General features: G+C 40.4%; 1 protein-coding gene across 1 annotated transcript in view; it reads right to left on the reverse strand.

Moving 5' to 3' along the window:
- fut8b (fucosyltransferase 8b (alpha (1,6) fucosyltransferase)) overlaps window positions 1–13,467 on the reverse strand; it is an 89,829-nt gene that overhangs the window by 12,344 nt on the left and 64,018 nt on the right. The window contains exons 6-7 of the mRNA XM_085247407.1: window positions 8,448–8,685; window positions 1,471–1,717 (exon numbers count right to left, since the gene is read on the reverse strand). Coding sequence (XP_085103533.1) covers window positions 1,471–1,717; window positions 8,448–8,685 — 485 coding nt within the window. The remainder of the gene's footprint in view (window positions 1–1,470; window positions 1,718–8,447; window positions 8,686–13,467) is intronic.

The raw sequence follows: 13,467 nt of genomic DNA on the forward strand, positions 1-13,467 counted from the left end.
TATAAATCCAATCCATTATTATTATTATTAAGCCCCACTCACTTGACGTTCAAACCTTCTGTTTGCAGTGGACAGCCAATCAAAAGAAAGGAGTCTTAACGGTAGGGAGAGGAGCTGAAATGGCTGCACCAAAGTCTAGTAAAAGATAACTAATGACCATTTTGAAATATGAACCATACAATGCTCTCCAATGCTCCGGGAGATGCCAAGAAGAAACTGTGGAATATCATAATGCTTCTGAAAAACATTTTCCCAAATTTTGTTTGTAAGCTCCCCTGAATGTTACATATGCTACTATAGTTTATAGTAAACAGGTAGTTGTAATGTATTCAGTATTATGAATTAGGGTTGGGCGATATGTACAAATTTTTCAACCGACAATCATCAGTCCAATAATCGACGATGGGCAATATGTTCGCGCACGCGCAGACTTTTTGATGGGCGGTGCAATGTAATCACGCACGGACTGATTTGCGCGTTTACAACACAAATGTCCAAACATGGACGAACTAATTTACCCCAAAAAACATTAGGGCTGTCAGACAACAGCTGTTAGAAGTTCTCTTTTTGGTTTGCTAACATTTCATGACAAGCAGGTAGTCACAGAAGGCCTTCGTCTACATGTGCCAAATCCAAAACGCAAAGATTTTTCACTCAAATGATCATACAGTAAACTTTGAAATGCAGCATCTTAAATAGCTAAAAGAATAATAACAATAATAAAAAAGGATGCTTGAGCATAATTTCTCAACTTCATTGTGGAAAGCTACATACAACACATGCTAGTGGAATAGATTCATTTTTCTTTACGACTTCCTTCAGCATAACAACAAATAAAAATAGCCAGGCTTAACCTTTAGGTAACAAGGACTGATGAAGGTAAAAGAAAAGCTGCCAGGCCACTCGTTTTTAATACCGTTGTAAAGGTACCGCTTTCTTGTCAGGTTTGACTGATTCTGAAATCACACACACCTTTAGCATTTATTTATATTTATAAGTCAAAATATCAAATCAGTATTCTCCATGGATTTAGTAATAGGGCCATTACAATAAAAATGAGACACTCCGGTATAGCATGCGACTGCTATTAGAAAAACACTCAGTGATGGGTACTGAGTGATGACATTTCTTTAAATAGGCTGATTTGCATGAATATAAGATGTCTGAGTATTGACGGTGTGGTAATGGAAAAAGCGAAAGCATTCTAAGGGTGAAGGTAAGAGAAAATAAATAAATAAAAATAAGCAAACAAAACACGATTATCAAATTAAGTTAATTTTAATACTATTCTATTAACCTCATATTAACCTCACCCAAAGCAGTGTTTGTATTCCACCACAGCTCTCACAGCTATGTCTTTGTTTTCTCTCATTTCGTTTACTGTAGAGCAATGCTATAGAGAAAAAAAGCCATTATTACTTAGCGGCAAAGTAACGTGCACATACAGACAAGAAAGCTGGACATATTTACCCAATTATGGGGTGTTTGAAGCCCAGCTTGGCAGTGGTCTGCTGGATCTCCTTCTCAAGCCACGCCTGAGGACGCACCAGGTACTTGACAAACTGGGACACCCACCATACGGACGGGTCGCCATGCAGACGCTGCAAGCGTGGGGCCAGGTCCTCGGGGATCGCAAGGGGCAGGTATGGAGGGCGAGGGTGGAGACTGTCCACTATGGGCAGCTCCACAACTTGGACGTCCTTATCATGGGCCTCACCTACATGGATCAGAGCAGAGGAGGTAGCTTTAAAACTTCAAGGGCTTTGTCACAGTTTCTCAAAGGCAAAAAACCCCCCAGCATGTTGCCTGAATACCAACTGAAAACCAAAAGATATTCCCTTTACACTGGAAGAAAGAAGAAGAGCATTAAATAAATACTTGAGTTTTTCCCTCACTATTCAAACTCTTACAGGCGAGTTCTTCCCCCAATTATTCTAATCAGGGGTTAAAGCATAGAAGAAATGCGGAATAATTTGCAAAGCCCTCTGTGGAAAATTTGTGACATTGGGCTATGCAAATACAAATTAATTAATTTCCCTTGAAAGGCTTTGGATCAAACAGAGGTTAGATTGAGAAACTGACCAATTAAGGTAAGAAAACAGTATATGAAATCTGGAGGAAAACCATATGGCCTAAAATAAAAACAGGCAGTCAATTAAAAACTAGGTCTCACATGACACTTATTTCATTCCAACAAGTCACGTCAGAATGTGCACTCTGTTCACTTTCTTGTTAAAAGTTTGGACAGGCTTTTACTAGCCAGGGTTTACGTGTAGGACTAGGTCAGAGTGCAGACTACCACAATAACCAAAGCTAATGCTCAAGGTCACAACTGCAAATGTCTCTGCTGCATCTTAGGAGATTCACATCATGGATGTGCAGCAGTGTGATGCTATCATGTCAGTATGGATCAATCGCCTCTAAATGTTTCCACAAAGAATTAAGCTAGTTCTAAAGGTAAACTGTGGTCAACCTGTTACTACCCACTACCATCACTTTTAACAGACTGATCAAGCAGCAATGCTAAGATTTCAATACCTGAAACAAAAAACAGGTGAGAGGGGTACAGATGCATATGATATGCCTGGAAAAAATATTTCACAATAAAAATGTTTCTACTGACACACAATAGTATTCCATCTGAAATCGTTACAGGAACTGTTGAGTTTGCAGTGTAGCGCCTGGCGTGGACGTGTCAGGTAAGCTCTAAGAGTGCAGTTGTAATGCTTACAGATGTCAGCATGTTCTGCTATAATTAGTTGTCCTGCAATGGTTCCATCGCTCATTATATATTCCATGTTAAATTAGTGAGGCTGACAGTGAAAGCACTGGGTAGTTGGTTTAAAGACCATTCCTACCCATATGTTAACACAGAAAAGTGTGTGCAGGTGATCCTCTGGCTGTTACTTAAAGAGTTATGGCAGAGAAACTCAATCTTGCTGATCTGTCTAAAGCGCCAAACGCTGCTCACTGCAGAATAACGAGTGAAACAAAGCAACTTGAAATAGCAAACAGCAGTAGAGACTGAAGGAAGTCTCTGTGCACATGACTATAACCAGCTTTTCTAAAAACTCTTGGAAATAAAAGCTTTTCAAGCCAAATGAAAGATGTAAATGATGCAGATACAAAACAATCAGCATTCCTTTCAGACTTTTTTTTGTCAACTTAAACGCTCACTCTATATACAGTATGATAGAGTGTCATAGTTTCTATATTAATTCCTATCCTGGTTCCACTATCAGTCCAAATCCTCAACCGTAGTGTGTCCAGCTTTGATGACTGACAGCTATTGTTCACCTCTCCTTGCTGAAAGGCCAAGTCAAGCTCCTTTCTGTCAAGGTTGTAGAGGGCCAGAGGGCTGAGGCAAAGATTTGGATTTGAGGGTTTGGGGAGAGAGGTTGAAGGGGTGGCTGGTGGTGTGGCACCCTTAGGCTAAGTCCTTCTTGGAAGAAGCCCTGAGCAGAAGGGTTGAGCACGGCTGATTATGAAGGTCACCTCTTTGGGAAATAAAGAGCCCCTGAGCACTGCCAGACCTCCCCTAGCCTTCAAGGCCAACTGCCTCTACACAAAGACACTTGCAGGTGCATGACACACACCTGCATGTGTGAACAAAAGTGGGAAATGCACACAAGCATGCAAACATGGATGCACCCAGTCACAAAAATGCCAGTGGGAACATGGACACATGAGCGTGCACGTGTACAGAAGCTTCTGAACAGTGGAACAAGGTTTGGTTTGACAATGATAACTAATGGAGACCCAAATAAAAAGGGAAATATGTATTCACACCCAAAAACACAGACAAAGAGCTCCAGCTAATCTCATCTCACCAGAAGGGATATGGCTGGCAGACACAACCTCCACTCTCTTTCAGTCTTAAAGCCTGAGCAGAGTTTGCGCGTAAACCCCGGATTTAGGTAAAAACAAGTTTGAGGCCTGTGTTCTGTCAAACTTAAGTGGCTTTTGTAACTGCCACAGACAGCCCCTAGTACAGCTGCAAACGCTGCTTCCATAGCACACTTCAAGATAAATGGCATAATGAGTCATTAAAAATGGCCTTTCACAGAAAGGGTACATAAAAAACATGTTAAAAACAAGGGCAGCAACAGAGGCTTCAATTTGTGTGTGTGCGCGCATGCAGGAGCATGAACTGAATATAAATTGGTTGCAAGCATTAAATATTGAAAAGAAAAAATATTCCCAAGTCTGTCTTTGCTTATATAACAGAATTGGCACGATTCACATAAGGGGGAATGAGCATATTTCGAGGCCTTCACTTCTTGGCACAAATGTACAGATATGCAGTATGTCTTCCTCCCACAGCTACTTAATTAGACCACAAAGCTACTCTAAATTGTATCTCAACTCCAAAACCCCTACATTCATTTCCTGTATACATCATCACTTAGAGCACATGGGCCTGCACTGACACAGAATTCCTAAACTTAAGTCGCTGATGTATACAGAGCCTAATGAATATTTTATGAGATTAACATGGCTAAGAAACTGTTGAGCTGTGAGTGACACCATCTAGACTCAAAATATGGAGCCTCTCCATTCATAATACATTTGAGACTTAGACTGGAACAAGAGATCTCCAAGTTCATAAACTATCCATGGCAGGGAACATTATGTTTCTCCTGCTGCTCTCAGACTTGCACATAAGGTAGTGATATCTCTACAAAGAACCTCAAAGGAATATTCTCTCTTTGGCAAATTAGCTCTTTGATCAACGAAGCATTGTTCCAAAAGAAGCCTGGTTTCCTCTCTATGCGTCGAGACTTTAGTCTGTTATACCAGATGAGTGACGGTGTTAAGCTCTCCAGCTGTCCACTGAAAACAAAAGTTGTGGCAGAAGAGCAACACGAACGAGTGGAATAAACAGTCAGCAGGGGTAGATATGGAAATGCATTATTTTTTGCCATTTCTTGCAAAGTTTAAGTGTTTAAGAACGGCAGCAACTCAGTCACAAAGTAGCACACCACGTAAAGCTACAGAGCGGTGGTTGCCTGGTGTATCATAGTTGTTAACACTCTGTTGACTCAAAAAGCGCAGTGTTTTCCAAACCTCCTCTGGCATTAACATCAGCACAACAACTGTGTGCCAGAAGCTTCACTGAATGGGTTTATGGTTCTATCCATATAGTCTTTTTCTGTAGTTAAAGGTCCTATCTGGTGTAAATTATGTTTATATTAACTGTCCAAAAGTTGATTCTGTTCATCGGGATGTAGCATTTTCAGTGGGAGAAACGTTTCGTCACTCATCCAAGTGAGAGGTCACTTGGATGAGTCCAAAACCAACAGAGAAAAGAGACTAGAAAATACTAATACTGTATATTGATCACTACCCCAATCCTTAAAAATTGTTATATTTTATATTAGGGCTGTTCGATATAATGAGATATATAGTTAGCACACACACGCGCACACACACACACACACACACACACACACACACACTTTTTCATCGTTTTGATGGTCACTGTAGTGGCTATATTAATTTCTTAAAGTTCTCTCTTTCTCAAATATTTAATATAACCACACTACGGACAGACAAGAGCCTGTTTTTTTATATGTTGTCGTTAGCAACAACGACGGTAAAACCATCGCGTGTCCGCTTGTTTAATTTCTACATAAACCTTTCAGAATAAAGCTCAAGATCCTGTTGAGACCTTTCAAAATAAACTGAATCACGTGAAAGAGTATGCAGAGTGTTTACGGATGAGAAGCAAAAAAAGAGCCTATCCTTCTTTTTTTTCAGCTGTAGAACAAACCATAGAAGGCAACCCTGTATGTCCTGATTATTTCAGGGTGGATCGTCTTGTAATGTTTTGTTTTTTGTTTCCCATTTGCAGAAAGAAAATCAGCGGGTCCCATAATGACTTCGTTGCTATCTTTGATGTTTCCCGCAAGCATTATGTTTTCCTGATAGAAACACCCTGTCACATACGCATAAACCATAGATCCTCTCTAGGTCTATAAATGTCTCACGTCCTGGGGGAAAACACTTAACAGAAAGTGGGAGAACCATGTATAGATATATAAGGAAATTGGAATCGTGAAGGGCTGCTACACAATATACCAGAAAAGTCAATTTTGCCACATAAACAGAAACAATACAAAGGCATAACTCAGTACAGGACAACCCAAAGCATGTTTCTACATGAATGTAAACACAAACAAGTGGTGACATTCACAACCAAATGATAAAGAACATTTTGAAGAGGAGAATTTGAGAGAAACAAAAGTAGAAAATAAAGTGTCCTCAAAAGGGAGCGCTCACTACCATCTGGGAATTCAGCTTGTATTGGCACTACTACAAGTTCTGAAGAGATCAGTATTCACTACATTAAACACTGTAATTGCACTGGCATGGGCAAACACTCCACTTAATTAGCGAGATATTCAATGTATATCTACTTATTAATCCAAGGCTTTAGCATCCCTTTGTGGTCTAGTGCCCCAAGGAAAGTACTTGCTTGCACTGTTAACAAAACAGGCATGACCACAGGCGTAGCCAAGTACCCAACAGGATTACATTAGCTATGCCCAGCTAGTTAGCTGGCTTGATTATCAGAAACTACTGCCTCTGCAAATTGCAGGCTTTTATAAGGACAACAATTCAGAATGCTAAAAGGCCTAAGGAGGGTAGTGACATTTGGAGGGAGCTGCCTGCTGATGTGCGCTGCCAGATGGCATATATGGATCTATAGGAGACTGTTTGCAAGACAAACTCCTACGAAATACATTAAAAAGTGGAAAAGGACACATGAAAGGCAGGAGAATAAGAGAGGGAAGGCAGAGGGAGAGCAGGAGATAAGAAGGGAGAGCCCAGGAGAGCACAAGTAAAATAATGCGATAGGAGAAAAATGAAGAGCTGAAAGGACATGGCGACGAGAACGAGGAGGCAGTGGAAGATAACGTGATAAAGAGGGAGGCAGGTACAGTCTCATAGTAACACTTCTAAGTCATAACTGAGCTCCTTTTACATATGCTCCGGTAATGTCAGCTTAGAAGTGGAAAAACAAACATATACTGTGGGACTCAGTCATATTAAAATTGCACTTTATAAAACGGTTGAATTCATTTATAAATGATTCTGCTGCCTGTGCATTAGTAGGGAGATCTTTTTCCTCCCAACAGCCCCATCAATCTTTGGCCTAAGGTATTCTGGTATCAGCTGTACATACGAACTAACTTTTGCTTCAACTGTGTTCACAATGAACTGGAAGTGTGCAGAATTCTAATGTCACGCAAAAATAACAACACCATGAATCAACAGCCATACTAGCATTGTCTGTATGTAAATCTGAAGGTGATGAGTACGACACTGGTTTTGCTGCCAGACTATTCCTTTGGCAAATGCCTAAAGCTGTGCTGGTATGGGCATTTCTACTGTTGCGAAAAATACAAATGTGAAATATGAAATAAGAGACTCGGGTTTAAAGCTATGCCCCAAACATGCATGAATATTTATATTCCCTTTAAGTGTCCCCTGGCATATACGTAAAATGTCTTCAAAATATAAAAAAAAAAAATCAAGCATAGAATTAGTTCAGGCAAGATGAGCCAACTATGGCAGTCAGCCAATATCCTTCCACATGTACTATGGACAGAGCTCACCTGGAATATGTGCTATTTCAGGTCCCCCAGGCACACAGCCCTAGCACCAGTCAGCACATATCCGCCAGAACAGGTGTACCAGAACAGAGCAATGGTGCTAAATGTAAAGTACTGCAGATGGAATAACAATCCTACTTTGATGAAAAATGGTCCATGGACTGTTTATAAATGAAAGAGATCCTGTTTATTTTCACTAACATACGTGTAAAAAAGCATTTTTACATTCAGCTGAAAATTAACTTGGTGTCAAAATAGATTTTTGACAGGAAAATGATGCAATAGTGAAGCTGTATGGGAATATAAGACCCTTCAGTCAGTCTCTGCCACAGCCTGGGGCTACAACAGAAAAATGACAACAGTCCTCTTAACCTAGGATTCCATAAATTAGCTCTAATTGATGCAGTTTATTTATGCTCGGTCTGTGATGAAACCTACAGGATGTGCAGGAAATCGTGAATCAGAATTTTCCCTTCAATATCAGCCTCTAGGCTCTATCAGAGACTTTTGCACATATAAAATTACTGTAGGTCAGAGGAGTAAGGTGCATACAGAAAATGATTTTTTTCCTTTTTGGCTATAAAATCTATGAACATTAACGTGCTGCTACACCGGCTGCCAAAACGTTTTAACAAGAATTGCATAGTAATGCTTAGCCAGGCAATTCACACTTTGCTTTCGCTGTAACAGCATGAAAGAAAAGGTCTGGCAAAGCCTGTTTTAGGTGGGATCGTCATGAAATCAGCGCGTAACTAGTCACAACTGGCATCTCTGAGGCTTTCACTGTCTGTAATTCATTGTTGTGCTGTTAATTTTGTGTGTACTCACCTGACCAGTGTCCAGTGGTGGCCCCAGAGCGGTCAGTGCAGGTGTTACTGACGGGCAGAAAGACTGTTTCCCAGCCGCCGGGAGCATAGCGCCAGTTGTGAGACTCCAGAATGAGCGTGCGCTGGGTGCCATAAGCGATCATGAAGCAGTAGACGACATGGTGGAGCTGGCAGCCGTAACCACAGCCCTTATTGATGTTACACACCAGCTTTCTCGCCTTACTGCAGTCTGGGGGGTTCTGGGAGAAGGAAAGACTGGTTCAACATTTTTTATTGCTTGACCTCCACCTTGTATCTCTCAAAGACCTACTCTGTGACTTTTAATATCAAATAGCTGATATTGTTTTGTGTCCTTTTCTTATCTAATACACCACTCTAATTTCACGATGCCTGCTTACTCCCAGGTTGCCTTTCCTGCTGTACATGCTATTTTTCTCTACTCTTTAAATTAATTTTGCCTCCTCCCCCTCTCCTTTTTAGTCTCATACCTTCTATTGTTAAAGGATATACATTCTATACTTCTACAGTGTTACAGTGCTTAAGAATTATAGTGATTTTTCAAATTTAAATTCAAATTCAAATTTTGTTTGTCACATACACAGTACGACATGCAGTGAAATGCTTAGACAACTGTTTGTGTTCGTCTTGTAATCAGAAGGTTGCCGGTTCGGACAGCCTCGGTCGTTGTGTCCTTGGGCAAGACACTTCACCTACCGCCTACTGGTGATGGCCAGAGGGGCCGATGGCGCGATATGGCAGCCTCGCCTCTGTCAGTCTGCCCCAGGGCAGCTGTGGCTAACTGTGGCTTGCCTTCACCAGTGTATGAATGTGAGAGTGAATGAATAATGGTATTGTAAAGCACTTTGAGGGTCCCGAAAAGCGCTATATAAATGCAATCCATTATTATTATTATTAAATTAATAGGATTATTTCCCGAAGAACAGTTTCTTTACTACTGTATCTGTCAGACATGAGGGAGGCAGTGTTATGGAATAGGCATGTGTGGTTGGCAGTGGATCTGGGTCACTGCCGTTTTATTTATGATATGAATGCTGGTAGAAACACTGGGATGAATTGTGAAATGTACAGATCTATACTCTCTGCTCAGTTTTAACTAAAATTTAAATATTCTTTAATGGCCAAGTCTCATGCATGATCTCAACCCAGCATAGCATCCTTTCAGTCATTAGTTACAAAAACGAATGTAGAGAGGCCTACAGAAATAGCAACTAAAGGTGGCTTTGATAAAGGCCCGGAAGAGCATTTCAAGGGAGAAAAAAAGAGCATTTGAAGAGGTCTATGAATTCTAGACTACAAGCAGCCACTGATGGGAAAGACTTTCATCTTAGTAATTAAAAACAATCCTTATATTTTAGATGATAATAGTCTGTTCAACTAATTTTGAGCATCTGACAATAGAGGACTGTGCACAAAAATGGCTGTAATTCCCCCCAAAGTGCATCCAAATCCTTTTCGTTAAATCTCTTTAAGTATATCTACTTCAATCACATATTGATTACTACCAAAACCTTAATCCAACAAATTATGGCCCTAAAAATGTGTGAAACTGTTGTCTTCATTATTGTAAAAATAGAGACTGTAGAACATTTTCAGTTTCATACATATTTACTAGTGCATATCAACATTAAGCAAAGTATAGCTCCCAGTATTATATACCATGTATAAATATATAACACTTGATGACAATTAAACTGCAGTTTACCACCTGTTTCAAGAAATTATTGAGCCTATAAAGATGACAATCTGTCAGATGAGCTCTTTTCCTGTGATTTGTTGACAGTAAGTAAAAATGTAGACTGTTGAAAGCCTCATCATTTACTTTCGCTCATGCCTTCACGGTTCACAGCCCCTTTCTTTTGCTGCATTCTCAATGTTTCACCTTTACAATCACTCCTTTTACCACTCTATAGCGCTTTATTTCTTGCAACCTCCCTCCTGCTTGTTCCCCTTTCCACTCCCTCTAATCCCCCATCTTCCCCACTACTTCAGTCTCATTCCTCTTCTTGAACATTAGCTTCAATATCATACAAAGTCTGAGGGGGAGAATACCAAATGAGAGGCGCTGGGGAAAGAAACAAGGATTTCTCTCTTTTTTTTAACATTAAAAAAAATAAATAAAAAAATTGGAAACCAGAAGAGAGTGACACATGCTGTGCTGTCGATGAGTTGCCGGGCGGGTAGCGATTCGCTCAGCAGCCGGTCTGAGCGACTCCACAACGCTCATGCCAACCAGCTTCCTAAACAGCAATTACCGGCTGATGGGAGTGTTTTCCTCATTAGGCTGCTGCAGCTGTGGATGGTTCACAGTAATCAGGCCGCCCGGCACCCACCGGCTAACGCTGCCTATCATACACTAGCAGGAGAGGAAAAGGAAGAGAGGGTGGAGGAGGAGGGAAGGAGAGGGAAGCGGCGAGGAAAAGGGATGAAAGCATTAAAAAAAAAATGTGGTGATGAATGTAAAAAGAGGACAAGAGGCAATAAAAAAAGGAAAAGGAAAAAAAGGAAAGAAGAGAGGATCCTTTATGTGAAGAAAACTGATTACCACCGCTGCTGCTCAATAACATGAACAGGCTACAGCAGCCATAGAGGTGACAGAACAAGCCACACAGGTATTTCCCTTCGAGTTACAGGCTGCCGCTACTACCCCCATAGGTGTAGGCTAACTTACTGAACTAATAATCTACAGTGGCATCCTGAGCTTGTTTTCAGTGTCAAACCTGGCCCCCGAGTCACAGTACGTGCATGAGATCATTCTGTAGAATGAATCTCACGGCGTGGAGGCCACCGTTGGATGCCAGGGCGGTAATGGTGTAGCAGGAATGACTGCAGCGCTTAAGAGACGTGGTTCAAGGATAATGACGGCCGATGCATGCACAAAGGCAGCCTTCGAGTAGCGCTTTGTACTGTAGGTTAAGTGGCTCTTTAAATTGTTCTTTTTTTGAGTGTGAAACACAGCATCAGCTGCAGAGCGATTTGCACTAGAGAGACCACGGAGATATTGTTTATTTAGGGACTATGGCTGAGGACCACTGAATTTGAGACAGAAGTATGCCGAGCTTAGGTAATTATCCACTGTGATGCTGAAATCGTGACAAGTTGTTCAAAGGGCTCCTTTTGTGTTTTCCTATTTTTGTCATACGCATTTATCTTACCACACTGGATGATTATATTAGATGTAAAAAAAAAAACATGAGATCAGTGCACGTATGAATAAAAACCAAGACTTAAGACTGTTCTAAATGTTTGATTTCAAGCAATTTTTCTCCTCTTGGATCTGAGTGATGTCATAGAGAGGGGGCATGCTTAATACTGTCATCTCAGGCTCTGGCTGTGAATGTTCTGTTTACAACAGGCAACCAATGAGAGGCCTACACTACAAAGCAGGATTTTGGCTTATCCAGGCAAGATCTCTAAATCACCATGGTAACTTATGCTGTGAACCTAACCTGTGCTGGAGCAGGTTAAGATCCAGTTTAGAGATCAACAGGTATAAAATCACTACCTACTGATAAATCAGTTCTCCAGAAAATAGCGTCACAACTCCTGGAAGATCCCTCAGACGTCTGTGCCTGAACAGTAGGAGCAGGTTATGTTCTGAGATTCAGTTTCACACCGGCTGGGACAAAATTAATTTCTCTTGGATCCGAATCAAATTGAAGCGATTTCAACTTCTTGTTTATTAGTTAGTAAACTTTAATGTTTAAATGGATCCTGTTTAAAGTTTCAGAGTTTTAAGGTGCAGCTGTCACCTTAGAAAATAAATAGCAGCACTTAGAACACGATCTGTGATAAAACAATCAACTGGAATTAAAATGTTTATTTTACCTGTTTAATGCGCTAAAATTAATCATTAACGATCAATATGTGTCCTTTTTTCAACAGTGTTTCATTTTAAAGTTGCATTTTCTAAGTTCTCTATACATTTGATAATGTTTCTGTTGTAGGGGCTCATAGTGATCATTTTCGTGGAAGAAGAGTCATGTGATCTGTGAAACGCCACTTTAGGATTCGTCAGATGCTGCCAACACCAGCCCTTTTGTGTGAATGCAGGTTAACTTAGTAGATAACAACCTTTGTGTGATCATTTAAACAGATCGACAATGTTAGAGTAAACGAATGCAGATAATGGAAAGATATCCTTGAACGAGCATCGTAGAGTAAGGCCCAGAACTTAAAGGGAAAGACAAAAGAGTGAAAACAGCTCATTTCAAACAGAGCACTGTAAGATGAGCAGTTATATATCAGTATTAGTTTGAACTGTGAATCGTGTGAAGTTACTGTAGTATAGTCCAAAAGTAGAATATACGACGCTGTAAATGAGCATAATAGACCCCCTCTAAAGTAAGACTCCGGCACGTTTGAAGTAAAATCGGTGTTGCTGCGCTTTGCTGGCAGGAGACTTACAATAATATGTTGATGTTTCAGCAATAAACTGCATAATATATTCAGCTCATTAAAGCTTCTGCATTTTCCTCACGGATGCCTTTTTAGGAAAAACACCTCTTGCTGACAGGCTGTGACATATTTTACACATGAAGGTGCAATCGCGTGTCATTTAGAGGGACTGGTTAATTAGCATGAACATCTACAATGGCTGCACGAGCTTCACCTTCAGAAAAAAACTAAATCTAATATCATTATTAGAAAATCCGATGCAGGAAGAACTTTTTAAAAGGTTTTAGCATGTGTCGTTTCCTTTATTCATTCATGGATCATTTTATGAAATTATTTCACATTTTGTTTTTCCTGATAAGAGTTTCTTTGTTGGAAGCAACGGCAAAACGTTTTGCATTCTGCAATTGGTTTTCTATTGAATTGTTTTTCCAGTTACACGAGAAGTCTCCTTTTTGTTAATGGGATTTAAACTCTATACCTACGCACAAGGGTACATGTAAGCACAACAGACAAAAGCTAACACCATAGAAAACACCATTCAATCATAGATCAAGACTGTCTTTTGATTCTTCAGCGTTAACAGTGTGATGGGATGAATGCTCGCA

The sequence above is a fragment of the Mchenga conophoros genome, linkage group LG15 (assembly GCF_057382185.1).
Source record: "Mchenga conophoros isolate Kocher_MC1m ecotype Shallow Benthic linkage group LG15, M_conophoros_male_GT1.1, whole genome shotgun sequence".
In the NCBI taxonomy this organism is placed as follows: Eukaryota; Metazoa; Chordata; class Actinopteri; order Cichliformes; family Cichlidae; genus Mchenga; species Mchenga conophoros.